Genomic DNA, 23,113 nt, shown 5'->3' with positions numbered 1-23,113 from the left:
AGGGGCAATGTCCTCATGTGGGGACAGAAGGAAAATAGATGGCTCAAATGTATGAAATATTCAGAAGTTGAAAAAATTACTCTAACACACTTCTAAGGGTACGAATTCTCTGAGAAAAAATTTCCGACTTCCTCAGGTCAGCGATAATGTCTATAAAATAAAGAAAAAGTGGAGTTACCTTGCAAATCCTTGATAAAACTCAAATTACAATTTTCTGCTAAAATGGCAGGAAGAAAGCACAGCTTATCCGGTAGACGGCTCTTCAGGGACGTTTATGGAAGAGTCGGCAATCAGATGGCACCAGGAAACATATGTTAAAAGCTCAGCTTTGGGTAAAGAGGGGGTTACAATTAAGTGCCCTCAAAACCAACCAGCGCCCGCGAGAGGGTTAAAACGAACAGAAATTATTACGTATCTGAAGGGGGTTAATTACAGATCGTTACCACGAACTGTTTGATATATGATTCAGCATCTGAAACTTAAATTTCAGGAAGGGTAAGCCTATAAAATAAATTTAGTTGCCATAGATTCAAATTACACGATTGTTTCCATTCAAATCTCCAAAAAAATGCTAGATTATAGCTCAAGCTCTTTTGTGTCTAGAAATGATTCGTGACTAGAACTGTGTCTGTAATTAGAAGTCAATATTCTTATTTGCATGAATGATCTCTTGATTCTGCTTTAAATAAAGTAAAAATGTGTATGAATTAATTTTCAGCAGAAAAGCCGATTGAGCTGTCTCCAAGAAAAAACACTGACTCAACAGCGAAATCTCCAAAAATCAACGACATTACTTCTGCCACTAAAGTTACAAGTTTCGTCGAAGATGCAGATATTGCAGCAACTACAGTACTTTTATCTACTGGTGCCTGGGGCTATGGTTCGGGCTGGGGCTGTGGTTCAGGCTGGGGCAACTATAATCTTTTCAAGACAATCGACGATTTAGGATTGTTGACTCTTGATAACTCAGCTTCTAGCTTCCAGTATGATGATTATAATGACAGTGAATTTGATGCTGATTTTGGAGGAGATTTTTCATTTTAAGATATGTTCCAACTTTTAGACCAATGAAGAAATTTGCAAACTAGATACAATCCTGAAGGTTGTATTTTAGAGAAAATTTATTTTAATTTCATATGTGACACATCTTTGTAAGATGTCAAAGTAGGCACATTAGGAGTCTCTTGAGAAGTTATATCAAATCGTTTCTAAAATAAGTATAATCTGGACCTTATTTTTGTAGACTTGTACTTGTTGAAGTTGTTCAATAAAATGTTTCAGCCAAAACCAACAAGAAACATAGAATGTATACAATAAGACACGCATTAAGAAAATATAGTTTGCCAGACCAGCCACCTTTGGAGACTAAGATGTCTCGGAAAATTGTAAAAAACTAAATGAAAACCACAGTATATATAATTGTAATATAAACTAATTATATAAACTGTGATGAAAACCGACTAATTTCTATTCTTTAAACACGAGAAGCTTTGCGGAAGACATCAATATTTTGGGAATTGGTGAGCTCAGATCTCCCCCTTCTGCTTTTGTTTTGAAAGCCTTACTTCTATAGTAAAGTGACTGAGTTGATATCCATGAACTTTGTTATCACAGTCATAGATTGTGTGATATTTTGAGCCGTACTTAAAATTTTGGTATTGCCGAATTTATCAAGCTGAGAAGAATGGTGCGACTAAAAAAATCCCAAAATTTAGATAAAAAAACGCCCAAAGGAATAAAACGTGTTTTCGTTTATCTATAAGAATTGCATATACATATTTTATTGTATTCCTAACAAATCGTCTACTTTTCTCTGTTCGCCTTTACTTTGATCCTTGTTTACGTATTGTTTCTACCCATTGCCACCTAAAAAAGTTCTAAATTAGCTGATTTCGTCTGTGAAAGATTCGATTGTTTTTTTCTTCGTATGGGATACACACAAGAGGACTACGCCATGCTTATATAAGAACTGCAAGGCAAAGAACTGGCAAAGAACTGCAAGCCATTCTGCAATAAAAAGTAACATATTTTAACAGTTAAAGCAAAACATAAAAATCTTGTACAAAAGAAAGCGAAGTTAGTACCCTGTTGCTAAGAAAAGACATCAGATATATATATATATATATATATATATATATATATATATATATATATATATATATATATATATATATATATATATATATATATATATATATATATATATATATATATATATATATATATATATATATATATATATATATATATATATATATATATATATATATATATATATATATATATATAACTATAAATAAATAAATATATATATATATATATATATATATATGCATATGTTAATATATGTACAGCACTTAATATATATAGCACTTGATTTTAGCGGTGTCACTCTCGGTAAGTAGATTAGTAGATTAGTAGATTAATGGCGGCGGTTGTGTGCCACACTATGATTTGCCTGGTTCTGTAGAGCTTTTCTGAAATTATTAAGCCGAGGTATTTCAAGTCTGATACAGCAGAAACTGAATGATTTCCCAGTGTAAAACTGTCCTTTTAGTCGTATTGAAAGTTAGAAACTTTTTGATTTTTAAAACAAGTCCGATAGATCGAAATTCACTTTGCAGTCTATTCAGGTTATCTTGCAAATCTGCCTTCGATCTGCTGAGAAATAGTTGTGTATGTATTTACTTATGTATTTTTCTCGAAATTGGCTCCATATTTTTTTTATTTTTTTTTGACAAATTAGTATCCTAGCATCCTTTTCTGGCCTAAAAATATGACCTTTATAGGTCACAAGTTTGAGAAAATTCGTTAAGAACCTTAAATTTGGAAAGCAAAATGAGTGACCTAATATTTATGAACACATATTCAAGAGCATAAATACGTCATTTCTGCCTCAGGAGTAGTTGTATCGCTTTTTAGTATATATGACGTATGCAAATTTACACAAGAAACATAGCTAAGTATAAAATACCTGGTGTAATGAGTCAAAGGAAAGTGAAGAAAAATCCTTGAAACATTTCATCAGTTTCGTAATCTGGCACGATATCTTTTTAAAAAAATGACAATTGCAAAAGATTTTCCTTACTACCATTTAAATATTCGAACGTTTTATTAGTCTACCACGTTAATCTTAGAAAAATTTAATCAGATTAAATTTTGCTAAGCATAAAATGCCACCTGTCTCACAGTAAGGATTCCTTATTTTTGTATCGTTAATTTTGTATAATAAGTAAAAAAAAATGCCTATAGGACGAACCAAAAAACGCAAACTTCCAATTTTTAAAATGATTATATCCCATCAATTTTTGATGCTTACAGTAGCTTTAATAACCAAAGGGTTCAATATACATTTCAGAAATATAGTGCTACCACTGCCACTACAAACTATTTGAATTTATAAGCTACTTGATGTCATAGCCAAACTGTAAATCGATAGTTGATAAAAAAAAATAAAGTTATACATGACTACATCACAACCCCAGGTGATCTAGTCATGAGAGAACATTTCAAGAGCATAAATACGTCATTTCCTTCTCAGGAGTGGTTATACCGTTTTTAGTATCTATGACGCATACAAAATTACGCAAGAAACATAGCTAAGTATGAAATACCAAGTGTAATCAGTCGAACGAAGGTGAAGAAAAAAGACATTTGCGTTTAAAAGCCTTGTTTTACTTAAAACCCTTACTTAAATATTCGATCAGTTTCTTATTTTCGCACGATCATTTTGAAAAACAAATGGTCATTACAAAAAAAATCCTCATGACCCTTCAAATCAGGGACGTACGCAGGGGTGGGGGGGGGGGGCATCCGGGCCCCCCCCCCCCCGAAATCCCATGATTTTTTTCATTTTCCCATAATTTTCTGATTTTTCTCACAGAATAATGGGTTTGAGAGATTTGACCCCCCCCCCCGAAACAAATTGGGCCCCCCCCCCCCCGAAACAAATTCTTGCGTACGTGCCTGCTTCAAATATTCGAAAATTTTATTAGTTTCGCATTTTAATTTTAGAAAAATTAAACCACATTAAAGTCAGTTAAGATTAAAATACTACTTGTTTCACTGCAAAGGTTCCTTATTGTGTATCGTTAATTTTATACAATAAGTAAAACAATGCCTATAGGACGACCCAAAAAACAGCAATTTACAATTTTCAAACAGTTCGTGGTAACGAACTGTAAGTAAGGAGCGACCCGGCTCAATGGTAACCGAAACTCTAGAAAACGGGTTTTTAATGCCAATAGGTATATCAAAAGAATCAAATTTCAATGCTGATTTCAAATATATGACTTTCATCAAGTTTAGTTCTACCCATCAAAAGTTACGTGCCTGAGAAAATTCGGCTGATTTTCAACAAAAGTTGGACAGACCCCCTAAAAATTATAGAACCTTAATCAAAATCACACCATCATATTCAGCGTATCAGAGAACCCTACTGTAGAGGTTTCAAGCTCCTATCTACAAAAATGTGGATTTTTGCATTTTTTTGCCAGAAGAAAGTTCACGGTTGCGTTTTTATTTGTTTGTTTGTTTGTTTTTTTTTTTTTTTTTTTTCCCAGGGGTTATCGTATCCACCCAGTGGTCCTAGAAAATCGTAGTACGGCTCATTGGAAGGGAAATTAAAAGCTCTATTTCCCTTTTTAAGTTACCAAAAAAAATTGAGAGCAAATAGGCCCCCTCCCACGCTCATTTTTTTCCCAAAGTCACCCGATCAAAATTTTGAGATAGCCATTTTGTTCAGCATGGTCGAAAATATGATAAAAATGTCTTTTAGGATGACTTGATCCCCCAAAGTCCCCAGGGGGAGGGCTGAAAGTTATGAACTTTACTCAATTTTAACAGATAGTTTTGTTTATTGGGAAGTATACAGCCTTTTTCAGAGGAGATTGGTGCGGGGCGGGGGGGGCAGGCGAGGGGCGGGGGCTAGATGGAAGGCTCTTTCCCCGAAGGACGTTGTCAGGGGGCCCGGGACATGGCTCTGCAGGGGCCGCCGGATTTCCCAGAATTATTAAAGAAAAAGGTCAGGAATTAAATAAAAAAAGAACATGTTTTTCAACTGATCAACTGATTGTGATTAAGAGGTCATTTTTAAAGAACTGGAAAAGAAAATTCGAAGTATAGTTTAAAGAGCAGGGTATTGACTAGGGGGCGAACCCCCTAATATACGTGTTAAAAATTTATGAATATAGGAGTTCGTTACGTAAGTTAATTCTGAGTTACGTATATTTATTACTAATAAAAACATTCGTAAATAAAATTAAACAAGTTTCGAGAAAGCCATTTAACCAAATAATATGAAATTTTGTTTTAATTATTCATGTACGGTGAGCCAAAATCAAAACCTGCATTAATTCAAAAACGTTCAAAAATTAAATTAAAAAAACAAGTTTTTTTAACTGAAAGTAAGGAACGACGTTAAAACTTAAAACGAACAGAAATTATTCCGTATATGAAGGGGCTGTCCCCTCCTCAACGCCTCGCTCTTTACGCTAAAGTTTGACTTTGTCACAACTCTATTTTTTTAAACAATAAAAAAACTTTAGCGTAAAGAGCGAGGCGTTGAGGAGGGGACAGCCCCCTTCATATACGGAATAATTTCTGTTCGTTTTAAGTTTTAACGTCGTTCCTTACTTTCAGTTAAAAAAACTTGTTTTTTTTATTTAATCAATATTAAAATCTGTTTGAACAAGAATAAATTTTTGAACTATAAAACATGAAAAGGTCAAGCGGACGACCCGGAAAAAGTAAATACCCAATAGCTGAAGATGAATAACCTGGACAACCAAGACAAATCCGAGCAGCTAAGGCAAATAGTATTGAAAAATTGTCTGAAATAATGAAAATCAAAAATGAAGAAGAAAGATAAATACGGTTAAAATACATGCGAAACCGAGAATCAGAACTTTTCAAAGATGAAACTGAAGAAGAAAGACACTTGCAGTTAGAAGACAAGCGACAGCGAGAATTTGAATGGATCAAAAATGAAAGTGAAGAAGAGCAAAATATCGGGTCAGACAGACAAGGCTGTCTTTCTACAACGTAATTTTTAAACCTGATGATACTGCTGAAGAATACCTTGCACATTCTAAAAATTACGGGTCCTCTCGTAACCTAATGGATCTCTAGGAAGATATATTGCGAGACACAAACAACTATGCCAAAGTTCACGTTAAAATGCGACATAGCCCTTAACTCTTAAAATAATGTCAGCTCAAAACAAAAAGTACACTATTAGAACCGCTTTATCCGAAACTCCTGTATAGGAAACTTACAATTTCTTTGCCTGAACAACGAACAAAATATGTTGGCTTGAAAAATAAGAAAAGTGGCTTGAACTTCGACATTCTGCATTGACGTTTTTTTCCTCCTCAGCTATCTGGGCAACGGGAGATCATAAGAGCTGTTTAAAGGAAATTGCTAAATCTAGTGCCCTTTGTAATTAAAGAGAAAACAATTTTTAAAATAGAAGCAATTTTTACAAAAAAAACTGCATTTTTATGTACAAGCTTGATGAATGACGTCATAATCATAGAACAAGAAGAAAATATGGTGGCTTGAAAAACAAGAAAAGTTGGCTTAAACTTCCACATTCTGCATTGACGTTTTTTTTCCTCCTCAGCTATCTGGGCACTGGAGAATCATAAAGAGTTGTTTAAAGGAAATTGCTACATCTAGTGCCCTTTGTAATTAAAAATAAAAAATTTTTTAAATATAATCAATTTTTACAAAAAAATGCATTTTTTATATACAAGCTTGATGAATGACGTCATAATCATAGAACAAGAAGAAAATATGGTGGCTTGAAAAACAAGAAAAGTTGGCTTAAACTTCGACATTCTGCATTGACGTTTTTTTTAATCCTCAGCTATCTGGGCACTGGAGAATCATAAAGAGCTGTTTAAAGGAAATTTCTACATCTAGTGCCCATTTTAATTAAAAAGAAAAAAATTTTTAAATAGAATCAATTTTTACAAAAAACTGCATTTTTTATATACAAGCTTGATGAATGACGTCATAATCATAGAACCAGAAGAAAATATGGTGGCTTGAAAAACAAGAAAAGTTGGCTTAAACTTCGACATTCTGCATTGAAATTTGTTTCCTCCTCAGCTATCTGGGCACTGGAGAATCATAAAGAGCTGTTTAAAGGAAATTGCTACATCTAGTGCCCTTTGTAATTAAAAAGAAAAAATTTTTTAAATAGAATCAATTTTTACAAAAAACTGCATTTTTATATACAAGCTTGATGAATGACGTCATAATCATAGAACCAGAAGAAAATATGGTGGCTTGAAAAACAAGAAAAGTTGGCTTAAACTTCGACATTCTGCATTGACGTTTTGTTTCCTCCTCAGCTATCTGGGCACTGGAGAATCATAAAGAGCTGTTTAAAGGAAATTGCTACATCTAGTGCCTTTTGTATTTAAAAAGAAAAAAAAATTTAAAATAGGATCAATTTTTACAAAAAACTGCATTTTTATATACAAGCTTGATTAATGACGTCATAATCGTAGGTTGTAACCATATATGACGTAATAGTGAATGCAATAAAAAGCGAATGCAATATTTGTACGCGTTTATCTTTCCACGAGATAATATAAGAAATACATAATGGATCAATATAGTTCATTATAAATGGGGACTATGTCAGTTTCATCGGATATAGCTGAACCTGGTAAAGAACAAACCAAGGCACATAGTAACCTAAAGTTGTTTTCTTTAAGAATGGACACAGTCTATGCAGAATGAATGATTATTAGATAAAATAGCCAAAGTTTTTGAATAAGCGCCAAAATACTATCGAGAAAACATTTTTAAGATAAATGATCAGCTTCAAAAAGCTGTAAAAATATCTTTCCCTTTTCAGAAGTCAGGCTACATATATTTTTTCAAAAGTCCCTTAAATTCATTTGCGCATTAAGTTTTCACCAGTAAGATTAGCCAAAATAACAGTTATCATCTCTGACTCAGTTTCAAATGGAGATTTGCCCTAATTTGATAGATTTTTTCAAAGTCTATTTTTATTTCATCGAAGAGTATTCGTCCACTAAAATTTTTACAGCCGAAAATTAGAATTTGCTGAGATTTAGCGAATTTTGCGCCGAGCATAATTTTGCGCCGAATTTTGCGCCATAATTTGGAGAATTTTGCGCCGAGCATGAAGAAAAAAATAATCGATTGTAAGCAATGAAAATTTATTAAAATGAACACTATACAGTTTTCAATTTTATATTATTAACAGACCTAAAAGTGAAAAAAAAATTAAAAGGCACAAAATTATTCACATATTCAACTTAAATTTGGCACAATAAAGCAAGTAAAAGATGGCAGTGTAGAGCTTAGCAGATCAAACACACTACATATGGAATGCAAAAAAAGAAACCAAAAAAAAGCAGTGTTTTTTTCCCAAAGGCTTAGAAAAATATTGGCCGCTAGCACCTACCATACAAATAAATAAAAGGCCAAAAATGAAATCAGCTACTTAAGCATAACAATAATCTAATGCGTACAGCAAAGAACGTGATGTTTTAGATTTAAGTCATTATTTTGAACAGTCACTTAGTTCGTAAATCACCAAATTCCCTGATTTGAAAAATTAATTGACTTGAGAAATATCTCGATAAACCAAAGAACATGAAGGGTATTTGTTGTTTCCCCCAAAATAATCATCTTAGTAATTAAATTTGAAATTATGAACAGAAACTAATTTGAAATAATAAAATAGAAATATCAAATACAAAACACCGAAAATGATATTTAATAATCGGGGGCATAGAGTAATGTAATCAAAAGTAAAATTTTAAATTTCGTATGCTTAATAAAGGTCAAGCTTTGACAAGTTAATTGGCGCAACTAATTAAATTGATACATTTACTGAAAAAAGCAAAGGGAAAGGCAGGAGAAAGTGCATCACAGCAACAATTTTTATTGCTGTGATCATAGCACAAAAAATATTCTTAAAAAAACTAAAAAAGTTATGAACGGTAGTTTAAGCCCAATAATAATCTGAAGGAAAGAGCAATAAAATGTAAATGTGAGGTTTTTAATTTAATGCAAATTAAGTTTAAATTAAAAATTTTGCAATTAAAAGTTTAAGGCTAATTTGTCAAGGTAAAGAGCCTTGAGAAATTAATTTACTTGGCAAATGGATGACAAATTAAGGCATCGTAAAAGGCATGAATTGTCCCTGGAGAGACTTCATCTCAGAAATCAGATTACAAATAAAAGTGTGAAAATTACAAAACATTTGGATATATTAAGTTAATAAACAATGAAGACAAATTACCATCTTTTTTAAAAATAAAACAAGATAACAACAAATATTGGCTATAACTACATTTTTTATGCATTTTAGTCATACAAATGAATCATTAAGGAGCGAATTAATGTAAAGGTAGAACATATAACCAAAAAACAAGAAAAAGAAATGAAATGAAAAAAAAAAAAATATTTAAGAAAACAATTGAAAATTAAACAATAACTAACATCTTAGTAGGTCCCTGACTAATAATTGCTAAAATTTAAGAGTACCGAAGATAAAAAAAATTGTGATGGAAATATTTTTTGGTCCAATTTTTTCAAATTCTAATTTTCTTTTCAATTGTCAATTTTTAATTTTTGATTGTTAAATTGATAAAAAAAAAACTAACGACTTTGTCAGCCACAGTAGATTGTTACAAATTTCGAAATCTTATTGTTTAGAGCTGTTACATTTTAATATCTCATTTTAATCAATTGCCTACTTACACAATATGTACTTAATATCCAAATATTGACATAAATCTTTTTTAATGTAACCTACGAACCCAATTTTTAAACCAAATTGAATATTGGTAAGAAAAACATTGGCAGATCCTATGACTTAAAATACTTTCATTCCTCCCTTAACAATCTTTTAAACGCTTAACCAAAAAAAAAAAATGTGAACTAATATAAAAACAATAATACAATTAAAAGAGCAACCATTCCCATCACTGCGAAGCCTATTGAAAGATATTGTCAAAATTCTCATTTGCCTGACAACACAATACTATATAAACAACTGAAACTTGTAGAGATTCACATTTATAGGGAAGAACCATTGCTCAACAGCCTTTTTGAAGTTGTCTATCTTCCAAAATAAGCTGAAAAGAAATTTTTCATTATTGTTAATAAAATCAGTGTAAATCAGAATTGGAAACAAAGCTAGAAAATTTTAATTGTAAAAGAGGAATTGAAAAATGTAAGAAGTGATTTGTACTAGAATACACATGAAATTGAATGAGGCGTAGCCAAAAAAAGCACTAAAAAAAAAAAAAAAAAAATCAAACAATTCGTGGTAACGAACTGTAGTTAAGGAGCAATGCGGTTCAATCGTACCTGAAACTCCAAGACAACAGAATCTTGATAACAATAGATGCATAAAAAAAATCGTATGTTGATTCTTATTCAAACGATATCAAATTTAATGTTACCCATCAAAAATTACCAGCCTGAGAAAAGTTGCCCGATTTTTAAAAGGGGGGGGAGACCCCCAAAACAACAAGTGATCGTAATGAAAATCATGCAATCTGATTCAGTATATTAGACAACCCTACTGTATAGGATATTTTTTTCCAGGAGTGATCGTACCGAACCAGTAAACCTATAAGTTCCGGAGAAGGCTCATTTGATCGGACATCAAAAGTTCAAGCGCTCTTTTAAAGTGACCAAAAATATTGGAGTGCAGATAGCCCCCTCCCATACCCCTTATTCCCCAAAGTTCTCTGATCAGAGTCTTGAGATGGCTATTTTGTTCAGCATAGTCGAAAGATCTAATAACTACGTCTTTGAGGATGACTTGACCCCCACAGTCCCTGGGGGAAGGTCTGCAAGCTATAAAATTTGCCCATTTTTTGCATACAGTTTCGGTTATTGGGAAGTATACATGTATTTTTCGGGGAGAAGGGGATTGTTCTGGTGGGGGGGAGGGGGTATGTGGGAATATCTTTCAAATTTTCAGTGGGAGAAGAAAATATATATATATATATATATATATATATATATATATATATATATATATATATATATATATATATATATATATATATATATATATATATATATATATATATATATATATATAAATATATATATATATATATATATATATATATATATATATATATATATATATATATATATATATATATATATATATATATATATATATATATATATATATATATATATATATATATATATATATATATATATATATATATATATATATATACATATATATATGTGTGTGTGTGTGAGACTAGTGCATTGAGAATTGAGATCAGTACTGAATCAATAGACAAATTTTAATTAATAATAAAAAGCACCAGCTTCCGTTATTTGAGTATTTGAGTCAAACAAATGTTATGTATGTATGGAGAAGGGTAAAAGGGAAAGTCTCAATTACACAATTCAACATACTTGAACCTACAAAAGAAAAAAAAGGAATTATTCGTATTTGTGCATTTAAACAGCTATTTTAACACAAAAATTAACGCTAATTTGTGCAATTTTTAAAATCACAAAGAAAACGGCAAAAAAGAGGTAAATGTATCAGAATAATAGGCATAAGGGAGTTAGTAAATATATTCGAAGCAGGGTCGGATCTAGGGAGACTAGAGGGGGAAAGCGCCTTGGGTGGCAATCCTCGGGGCGCCAAAAGATGCTTAAATTGTAATATTTTCGGGCAAAAATTGTAATATTTACAGTATTGATAGCGCGGCAGGGGGCAAAATTCCATATTTGCTCCCCCTCTCCCCAAGAAAAAACCTAACTCAGGTTCTAGTTCGTAGGGTACTTGATCGATTATACTTTTTTCTTATGCATGATAAGTAAGGACGCATCCAGGATTTTTGATCCGTGGGTGGGATTTACAATAATAACTTTAAAAACACATAAAAAAATTGTGTAAATGCATTTTTGTTACGTTCTTACGAGTAAAAAAAAAATTTGGGGGGAAGGGGGTGCGGGCTTCAAACTCCGGTACTCCTTCCCACTGGATATGACCTTGATGGTGAGTCTGTTTATCGGTGCGGCAGGGAGAAGAATGAAGCAGACAGTCAAATTAAATAATAAATAGAAAAAAGGTGAGGGAAACCTTGATACTTAAGAAGAGGGGCTGAGATACTTCCCCACGTGTTCAATTAGAAAAGTTGGCTCAACAAATGATTAATAAAAATTTGAGCATGATTTAATTAGTGAATCATTATGAAACGTTAAATTTAACAGGAAAAGCACTAACTTTCATTGCCAACGAGGATTTGTAAACTAAAGACCAAAACAGAAATAAAGAAAAGAAAAGATCTACACAAATTAAGATGTTTGGCCTTACAACAAATAGTTTGACCTTAAAAACAAACAGAAATTACAAAAAAAGGCCAGAAGAATTGAACAAAATCAAATTTAAGAAACATTGAAATTGTGAAAAAAAATCTTTAAAACCTTAAATTTTCACATGAAGAAGAGAGACACTTCCCCTTATGGCCCTGAATTTAAATTAGAATTTAATCTTAGAAAATTAGAAATATTAAATTAGAAATATCAGAAAAAAACATTAGAAATTATGAAAAGTCTTCAGAATCCTGATATTTCACAGGAAGGGCAGAGACGCTTCCCCTTCTGACCCTGGATTTAAATTAGAAATTGTTATTAGAGAAATAGAAGTTTTAAGCTAGAAATATTATAATAAAACATTAGAAATTATGAAACAAATTTTAGAATTCTGACATTTCGCAGGAAGGCCAGAGACGCTTCCCTTTATGCATCTGCCTGAATTTATGTTTGAATAAGATTACATAAGAAATAATTAAAATTCAATTAAAGCATGGAATTAATTAATACGTTGAATGCAAAATTTAATAGGAAAAGTTAGTGCCGGAAATTTAATATAGGAATGTTATGTTGGTTACCTTTCTAACAGTGGCGGATCCGGGGGTGAGGGGGGCGACCACCCCCCCCTTAGAGTAGTCTAAAGTAGTGTAATATAGTTAATTAACTCAAGTTTGCATTAATTAAACTTGCTCCTAACGCAAGTTTATCGGATCAACCTATTTTGCGCTCCCCTCCCCTAAATTTTTTTTTTCAGATCAACCTATTTTGCCCCCCTTCCCAAAAAAAAAATCCTGGATCCGCCCCTGCTTTCTAATATGTGTCTTTAACCACCTAAATAAACAATTAATTAACCAATGATTAAGCATTAATCAATTAAATAAATTTATCAACATTTTTTGGGGTATGTGGGAGGGGGTTAAGTAAGAAAGAACAATTTTCAAAAGAGAATTTGCTATAAAATTTAACTCTTTAAATTGAATTAACTTGAGTGTCCTTACAAGAGAAATTGAAGACAAATTTAAAAATTGACATAAATTAGATAATGTTTTTAAATGAAAGTAAAGAGAAAAGCCAAAAGTTAAGCAGAACAGAACTTAAACTAAATACTCGGAAAGCTGTAAATTTATATTTTCTCTTATCAATCTTACAAAAGAGGTGCAGTATACACCTTGCCAGCGAGTAAGAATAGTAGTAAATCTCAAAATCTTCAACTACTGACGTTGGATTCTGTTTTAAAGGCTAACTTTGTAAGTTGCTTAAGATCAAATTTTTTCGTCATGAAGGATGCAAAAGATATAATACAGGAACGCGTAAGACGATATTTATTCCCGAAAATCCATGTCAAGACGACGCCAGGCACTGGAGATGCCAGGATCCCAAACAAGACAGGTGTACCCGAGGATTGGGCGTAGAAATGAGAACGAAATTATGAAACGATGTGATATGTGACATTTAAATTTTTAAAGGAGTTTAAGGAGGGTTAATGTGATACTTACATTTTTAGAAATATCATTAATATGATAGTGCCATTTTCAAACAGTTCGTGGTAACGAACTGTAAGTAAGAAGCGACCCGGCTCAATGGTAACTGAAACTCTAGAAAAGGGGATTTCGATACCAATAGATACATCAAAAGAATCAGATTTTAATGCTGATTTCAAATATATAAGTTTCATCAAGTTTAGTCCTACCCATCAAAGGTTAGTGCCTAAGAAACTTTGGCTGATTTTGGAAAAAGGGGGAAAGACCCCCTAAAAGTCATAGAACCTTAATGAAAATCACACCATCATGTTCAGCGTATCAGAGAACCCTACTGTAGACGTTTCAAGCTTCTATCTACAAAAATGTGGAATTTTACCTTTTTTGCCAGAAGAATGATCACGGATGCGTGTTTATTTGTTTTTTTGTTTGTTTTTTTTTTACCCAGGGGTGATCGTACCGACACATTGGTCCTATAATATCGTGGGAGGGCTCATTGGAACGGAAATTCAAAGTTCTAGTGCCCTTTTTAAGTGACCAAAAAAAATGGAGGGCAACTAGGCCCCCTTATACGCTCATTTTTTTCCCAAAGTCACCCGATCAAAATTTTGAGATAGCCATTTTGTTCAGCATGGTTGAAAATATGATAAATATGTCTTTTAGGATGACTTAATCCCCCGAAGTCCCCGGGGGGAGGGCTGAAAGTTATGAACTTTACCCAATGTTAACATATAGTATTGGTTATTGGGAAGTATACAGACGTTTCCAGGGGGGAATTTTTTCTGGTAGGGGGGGGGGGGGTAGGGGGTTATGTGGGAGGATCTTTTCATGTAGGAAGTTTTGCTGGGGGAAGGGGCATTGCTATGAAGGGGACGCCGGATTTCCCAGCATTATTTAAAAAAAGGATCAGAAATTAAATTTAAAAAAACAAGTTTTTCAACTGAAAGTAAGGAGCAACATCAAAACTTACAAAGAACAGAAATTATAACGTATATGATTGGGTTCGCCCCCTAGTCAATACCTTGCTCTTTAAGCCAAAGATTTTTTAGTACTTTCATAATAGCTATTTATTCGAATTAACGACCTTTATGATTAAGGGGTCATTTTTAATGAATTGGAACAAAGTTCGAACTTTAGCTTAAAGAGCAAGGTATTGACTAGGGGGCAAACGCCCTAATATACGTATTAAAAATGTATGAATATAAAAGTTCGTTACGTAAGTTAATTCGTAAGTTACGTATATTTATTACTAATAAAAAAGTTCGTAAATAAAATTAAACAAGTTTCGAGAAAGCCATTGAACCAAATAAAAATAAAATTAATATGAAAATTTTGTTTTAATTATTCATGTACGGTGAGCCAAAATCAAAACCTGCATTAATTCAAAAACGTTCAAAAATTAAATAAAAAAAAAACAAGTTTTTGTTAACTGAAAGTAAGGAACGACGTTAAAACTTAAAACGAACAGAAATTATCCCGTGTATGAAAGGGGCTGTCCCCTCATCAACGCATCGCTCTTTACGCTAAAGTTTGACTTTCTCACAACTCTATTTTTTAAGCAATAAAAAACTTTAGCGTAAAGAGCGAGGCGTTGAGGAGGGGACAGCCCCTTTCATATACGGGATAATTTCTGTTCGTTTTAAGTTTTAACGTCGTTCCTTACTTTCAGTTAAAAAAAAACTTTTTTTTTTTTTTTATTTAACAAAAAAATTGAAAAACAGTAATTTCATAGTATTAACAGACATTTCGGGGGGGCTGGGGGGGTGAAAGAGGGGGATTCTTAAGAAAATGAATTGTTAAGACTATTGACTTTGCAGAGTTAAATTAATAGCAGCTTCAGTTGATATTTTTTTTTTCTGAATGAATGATTTTTTCTGAATGAATTGTCCGTTGATTCAGAAGAAATTCAGTTGTTGGTACTGCCATTTTAAACACTTGAGATGGTAACCGCCCACTAACTGCATAGTATTAAAAGACTTATCGGGGGGCCTGGGGCGGTGAAAGAGAAGGAGTTTTAAGAAAATGAATTGTTAAAACTATTGACTTTGCAGAGTTGAATTAATAACAGCTTCAGTTGATTAATTTTTTTCTGAATGAACGATTTTTTCTAAATGAAAAAAACTGTCTGAATGAACTGTCCGCTCATTCAGAAAAAAGTCAATTGATTAATAACAGCTTCATCTGATATGTGGTTCCAGGATAGAAACAGAATTTATTTAAATTCATAAATATTCAAATCAAGCATGGAAATGATGACTGAATTAGTAAGCAAAATTTGATGGGAAAAAGTTAATACCAGGGACTCACAGCTCTAATTTACTTCTTACGTCGGCTACCTTTGTTTAAATCTTGGAGGTGTGGCCCTTGAGGTGGCAATTGACCAGCCAGAGTGCAAGACTTGCAGCAGAACCTTGCGTAGTATTTGTTTGTACAGTAACGAGCCTTAACAATCAAACGACAGTTGGCGAAGAATGGGTTATCGTTGCAGCTTGGGTGAATGTAAATTCCTGAAATATAAAATTACTTAAAGCCATGAATATACTTTTAAAACAATAATAAATTATTTTGAATGGTTAATAAACGGTTCCATCATTACTTAAAAAAACATCCTAAATTACGATTAAGGTGGCAATAACATTTAGAAACATATTTTTTGCATCAATAATTCCTGCAAAAATTATTGATATAATTATTGATATAATATTGATATAATATTGATATAATTATTGATATAATTATTGATATAAAAGAAAAGAATAGATTATTTTATGGGCTTAATAGATATAACTTTTCAATTTTTCGATAAATTTTACAAAACACAATATAATATTACGAGCCTTGATATTTGGCAAAAAAAGATTATTATCCCTAAATTAAGATCCGTTCTATCAATGTAATTAAATAAAAAAAAACAAGTTTTTTTAGCTGAAAGTAAGGAACGACGTTAAAACTTAAAACGAACAGAAATTATTCCGTATATGAAAGGTGTTGTCCCGTCCTCAACGCCTCGCTCTTTACGCTAAAGTTTTTCATTGTTTAAAAAAAATAGAGCTGTGAGAAAGTCAAACTTTCTCCCTTGAAGTGTAAATATTGAAGTAATAAACACATTGTAATAAACACAATACACATTAGTAGATTATAAGGATGGAAAAAACCATCATATACAACCCAATGGGTTTCCCCGATGATGGTTGAAAGATGATGTAAGCGTTATTTTTGTTCATATTTTTTTTCTTTCTCTTTCTCTTTCTCTCTCTCTCTCTCTTTCTCTCTCTCTCTCTCTCTCTCTCTGTCTCTCTCTCTCTCTCTCTCTCTCTCTCTCTCTCTCTCTCTCTCTCTCTCTCTCTCTGATCTTTCTCTAAAATTTACTTAGTTCACTCGATTTAGATTGGAACCTACATACTTGTCAGATATAAAGATTACGTCTACTTAAAAAATAATTGATTAGCATAATCCTTGGTGTATAATTGTTTGATTCTGACCTAACACTCCTAACTTTTCTTTTATTATAGTCCAAGATAGAGATTTTGAACTATATCTGTCGTGCAGCTTAATACTTTATATAGTGGTATTCATACAAAAACCCAAAACGATCATTCGAAACTTCCTGTGGAAAACATCGATTTTCAGCGCGTCTCTCTCAATATTCCGAAGCATTAGTATTGATAAATCTATCATTGATTAAATTACAGTTTTTTAATTGAACATAATTAGTTCATTTTAAAAATGAACTTGATGAATTGTATAAATGAAATAGAATGGCACTGATTAATCTATAATTATTTTTTAATGAAAATAAATTTCTATTCAATTTTTGGGTTTTTAGGCGCATAATTTTCTTTTTGTCTAATTAAAAAACTTATCAGATGGGGTGGCAAAATTACATTGGGTATATATTCAATATAATATATTGCTTAATATCAAACATAATTCAGGTACGGTCATTCAAAGAAGGTTATTTAGCATTTTTATTGAAATCTAGATCTATAGCTCTTCCCCTTTTAATTAGAACTATTGGTTTCGATTGCATTTAAGTATATTTCTTTCAATACAGTTTTCATCTAATTTGAATTGAAAAACTTTTTATAAAAATCTACAAAAATTATTTTTATAGAAAAATTTTTCCTAAAAAATACGTAAACCTAATTATAAGATGTAAGTCCAATGATTTCTTAAATTTTAATTTAGTTGCAATTTTTATTTCAATTTTCTCATTCGATTCTCAATTTCCACAAGCTTGAATTTTTAATTTGAATCTTCAATTTAAATCTAAATACTAGATTTAAACCTGAGCATTTTTAAATCTAAATTAAATTTTAATCTAAAATTTGACTTAAACCTCAGGGAATGCATGCAAGAAATATAAAGGTAAATGAGGTTGTTGGGAATTTCTGTATTTCTTTCAAAAAGCATGAACTGTGCTATTGATAGCCAAGTATCAAAATACACATTTTTCTTAAAAACAACAAATTATGGTATAAATTTTAAGATATTTTAAGGTTAAAATTTTTAAAAAAGAGCTTTTTATTTCACTTTCAAGATAGAATAGGGTATAAAATCAAACAGAATACCGCCTATAGACTTAAAATAAGTCGTTTATTTCAGCTTCAAGACATTAAGCTCCCTTAACTAGGAGCAAATATTGAAAATTACAAGAACAAAAAAGTAGAAGAAAGATAAAAAAGAATAGGAAAAACTAAGAAAAGAGTTTAAAAGAAGCTATAAAATAATAGAAGTAAAACGAAAAATCCCGTTTATAGATAAAAAAAACCCTTTTTTATCGCAATTTCAAAATACACAGCACCTTTGTCCAAAGACATATTGAGCATTTTAGAATAAAAGGAAGAAGAAGGAGAGGATAAAAGAAGAAAAAAAATTTGCCAAGATAGAATAACGAAACACGGTATTATTATCAAAATTCTGGTTAAACTAAAAACCCCAAAAAAAGCTAAATTTCAAGATTCTGAACAAATATTAAATGTAATTGTCTCTTAAATGGAACGAACTCAAGAATTTAAGTTACGTTAATCTTAATGAACTATGCCAAAACATGATGGTAATATAATACTTTAGAAAAAAAAATCAGTGAAATTACGACAAAGAACTGTGGAAATCAGGCCGCTTAGAACGCATAAAATTAAATCCTAACCCAACCTAACCTTTAACTACCTCTATATATTAAATATTTAATTAAAATATGAATACATCGTAGTTTTCTCACTTAAAATAAGCAAATCATTCCAATCAAGGAAGGGATTCCGGTTTCTGTCAAATCTTTCACAGCGTAATTCTTGAGTTCGTTCCGTTTAACAGACAAGTACCATATTAAGTATTGCAGAAAAAGAGAATAAAAGAAGAAAAAAGAAATGGAAGAAGAAAAAAAGAAAAAAAAAATGAAAAGAAGCTATACTAACCTTAAATAAAAAAAATAAACGAAAAAATAAAAAAACGACAAGATAGAATGAGAAAACACGCTATTACTAGCAAAATACTGCTTATACTAAAAAAAACTGTAAATTTCAATATTCAGAACACTGCAGAAAAAAATAAAAGAAGAAAAGAGGAACAGAAGAAGAAAAAAGAAAAAAAATGAAAAGAAGCTATACTAACCTTCAACTGAAATTATTTGAAAAAAACTACGTTTTCTAAAGAGTTAAAGAGGCTGAGTCACAAGTTCGAACCTTAAAACGTACAGGGATTACAAGGTACAGTTGGGGGCTGCCGCCCCCCAAACCCCCGCTTTCCCAGCCTTTAAATAAAAAAAAATTTTAAATATGAAAGGGGAGAAAGTCAAACTTTAGCGTAAAGAGCAAGGCGTTGAGGAGGGCACAGCCCCTTTCATATACGGAATAATTTCTGTTCGTTTTAAGTTTTAATGTCGCTCCTTACTTTCAGTTTAATAAAAAAAAATTTATTTAAAGGCTGCGAAAGCGGGGGTTGGGGGGCGGCAGCCCCCCAACTGTACCTTCTTATCCCTGTACGTTTTAAGGTTCGAAGTTGTGACTCAGCCTCTTTAACTCTTTAAAAAACGTAGTTTTTTTCAAATAATTTCTTCACGTTTTTGTACAATTTATTACTTATTATTGCTTGACTAACTGTTAGATGATTGTGCATTATTCTTTTCTTTCTCGACAGGGTGTTTTAAGGGTCGACCTTGTAACTCAGACTCTGAAACTCTTTAGAAAACGTAATTTTTTTCAAATAATTTAAAAAAGAAACTGAGTTTCTTTTTTAAACTTTAAATTCAGTATATAAAAAATTTCCTCTGACGGTGAATCGAACCCGGGTCTTCCGCCTGCCAGTCAGGAGTATCGACCGCTGTACTAAAGAGACACAATTGTAATTGTTTTATAGTAAGTGGAATCTATTTTTGACGCAAGCAAACCCCCACAAAACTTGATATTTGGTTTTTGGAAAACAGGGAAGGAGTGATCAGATTGAGCTGAAATTTCGATGATAAGCTCCCAGGCCCCAGGAAAGCTTATCCTCTAAATTTCAGCCCGATCAGACAACGTTAAAGGGGGGCTGCGGTGGAAAAAATTAAACCGGACTCTTATAGGAAAACGAGGTTTTTCGTAAATGTAAATTCGGGGGATAATTTTTTCGGTCTGAAAATATCAAAAGGCCCTAACAGGTTTAATTCTGCTTCGAATGAGTCCTCATTCACCCGGATTAGTTGCCAACTGTGGCCTGTAGGCGTGGCTAAGAAGAAAAAAAATTTTTTAACTTTAAGTGGCTATATTTGATTTTGGAAAATAGGGAAGGAGTGATCGGATTGAGCTGAAATTTCGAGAATAAGCTCCCGGGCCCTAGGAAAGCTTAACCTCTAAATTTCAACCTAATCGGACAACGTTAAAGGGGGGCTGTGGTCGGAGGGTCAAAACTTCCGGCCCACTTTTATCCATGAAGATAAAGTCGGAGGGGGGTGAAATTTTGCACGTTTCTTAGTTTGAGCTTGGGCTACAAAATGCGATTACCGCTGTTTCTCTGCGACCGCTAGGACCGGAAATCGCTTAACATTGTGGTGGGTCGCCTCTTTATAGAGGCACAAGTGTGCCTCCTTGATAGCAGTATTTTTATACAAAAAAAAAATTAAAAAATAATAAAATAAAATAAATAAACGAAAAAATAAAAAAACGACAAGATAGAATGAGAAAACACGCTATTACTAGCAAAATACTGCTTATACTAAAAAAAAAATGTAAGTTTCAAGATTCAGAACATATATTTAGCACTGCAGAAAAAAAATAAAAGAAGAAAAGAGGAACAGAAGAAGAAAAAAAAATGAAAAGAAGCTATGCTAACCTTCAACTGAAATAGCAGTGTTTTTAAACAAAAAAAATAACAAAAAAAAATAAATAAACGAAAAAATAAAAAACGACAAGATAGAATGAGAAAACAAGCTATTACTAGCAAAATACTGCTTATACTAAAAAAAAAATGTAAGTTTCAAGATTCAGAACATATATTTAGCACTGCAGAAAAAAATAAAAGAAGAAAAAAGAAATGGAAGAAGAAAAAAAGAAAAAAAAAATGAAAAGAAGCTATACTAACCTTCAACTGAAATAGCAGTGTAGCCAGTAGTTGTTCCATAGTCATTTGTTGCTTGGCATCGGTAGGTACCCGAATCAGATGCTTCACTTCGAGCAATTAATAATGCACTTTCATCTGTTAAAAAAATGATATATTTAATAAATTCTTTGAGAGACAAGAAAATATATAATACCTAAAAAACAATTTAAAGGTTTTAAGTCGTTATTTTGTCTCTATTGAAGTCTCTTCAAGGATACAGTTAAAAAAAATATTTGTAAGACAAAAATTAAAATTCAAAATTGTTTCTGGATACATATTGTATTTTTGCTAGCTCCTTTTACTAGTACTTACCCGCAAATATCAATCTTTCTTCGTATATTTTTAACACTTTTATCTACTTTCCTCTATGTAGAGGATTAACTCGTCATAAAATCAAAAGCCTCTTGATGAATGCTACGTAAATATGCGTCATTTAACATGGAAACATATACTAAGAAAAAAAAGGTTAACTAAAGTAAAAGTAAAAAGTAAAACTAAAGTGAAGGAGCTAAAAGACAAAAGGCTAAATACTAAAAGACTAAAGGAGCTAAGACTAAAAGTAAAAGTAAACTGTAAAAATTAAAAATAAGTTTAGTTTGATTTTAGTTTTCAGTTCGTTCTAGTTTTTCAATATCAGACTAAAAAGTAAAAGTAAGTTAAAAAAAGTAAAAATAAGTAAAAAAAGTAAAAAGTAAAAAAAAAAGTAAATCCCTATCAAATCCTACTCATAATATGCGTACCACACTTTGACCCAAACGAAGCAGTAGAATTCTTTTTCTTTTCTTATTAAAAAAAATATACTTTGGAGTAACTGCTCTCATTTCATTTCATTGCCACTTCATGAACTAATTCATAAAATTCTCTCTCGCCTTACCATCATCACTAGCTATATAAATTTAACTTTAACTTCTACTTTCTTACTGAATTTAACAAACACTTAAAGTCTAAATATTTTTGCTATTTCTATTTGACCCTATTCAGTTATTTATCAATGATTTTTTTTCTGTAAATCTTTACTTTGCATGGTTATTTGGGAAGTTTTTGTAACCTGTGGCTAGCCTCGTGTACTCCTCAATTTTGAGGGAACAGATATCAGACCAAGCTTTACGGCTAGGCCACGTTTTATATATGAAGAAGACAGATTTCCACAGATTATGCTTTTTGTTTATCCATGCTGGGTCAAGCAGAACACATATCGTCCCAGAATGGGGTGGAAAGGGTTAAAAAGAAAGAATTTAAAGGAATCTGGAACGTCATGGAAGGGGAAAAATAGTGAAGCTTTGAGTAAATGGGGATGGGGAAGCAGCATGCACAGCTGCGTTGCCATCAGGTAGCAGTAGGAATAGCAGCAGTAGTAGCAGTAGACCAAAAACAACTTTGGCATCAAAAGATGAAAAAGCAAAAAAAACACTATCAAAATACGATCTTCATTGTCCTTTTTTAGGTAAACTGTTGCCTCTTTTTTACCATAAATCATAATTTTAGAAATGGGAGTTTTAAGCCCAACAATCAGTTAGTATGGTTGATTTCGTCAAGGTTTCCTTTTACTGACCACTGTCTAAATAAGCCAGTGTTGCCTTATCTAAAGTAGCGTTCCCTGATTTCATCTCAGATGCGTTGCTACGGTGGAAAAACTCAGATAAATTTATATAAGAAAGAATTGCCGGGGAATTCGGAGGAGTGGGTAGGTTTTTCAGCAACATGGAGTT

At 32.0% G+C, this 23,113-nt stretch overlaps 2 protein-coding genes across 3 annotated transcripts in view; one reads left to right on the top strand and one right to left on the bottom strand.

Annotated features, from left to right (window-relative positions):
* LOC148949978 (uncharacterized) overlaps positions 1-1,278 on the top strand; it is a 73,099-nt gene extending 71,821 nt beyond the window's left edge. The window contains exon 6 of one of the 2 annotated variants that reach the window (XM_089091379.1): positions 722-1,278. In XM_089091379.1, the coding sequence (XP_088947505.1) occupies positions 722-1,044 (323 nt within the window). In that variant the 3' untranslated portion in view covers positions 1,045-1,278. Of the gene's footprint in view, positions 1-718 lie in introns of both variants that reach the window. The other variant, XM_089091378.1, reaches the window with a different exon arrangement.
* An 8,350-nt stretch (positions 1,279-9,628) lies between these two features.
* The window catches only part of Ppn (proteoglycan-like sulfated glycoprotein papilin), a 264,027-nt gene continuing 250,542 nt past the window's right edge, over positions 9,629-23,113 (bottom strand). The window contains exons 38-40 of the mRNA XM_089091753.1: positions 21,387-21,500; positions 16,140-16,339; positions 9,629-10,127 (exon numbers count right to left, since the gene is read on the bottom strand). Of these exons, the coding sequence (XP_088947879.1) occupies positions 16,149-16,339; positions 21,387-21,500 (305 nt within the window). The 3' untranslated portion in view covers positions 9,629-10,127; positions 16,140-16,148. The remainder of the gene's footprint in view (positions 10,128-16,139; positions 16,340-21,386; positions 21,501-23,113) is intronic.

Source organism: Artemia sp. Qi Xiang Cuo, chromosome 7, assembly GCF_049724085.1.
Source record: "Artemia sp. Qi Xiang Cuo chromosome 7, ASM4972408v1, whole genome shotgun sequence".
NCBI classification, from domain to species: domain Eukaryota; kingdom Metazoa; phylum Arthropoda; class Branchiopoda; order Anostraca; family Artemiidae; genus Artemia; species Artemia sp. Qi Xiang Cuo.
This window is presented reverse-complemented; position numbering and strand designations above follow the sequence as displayed.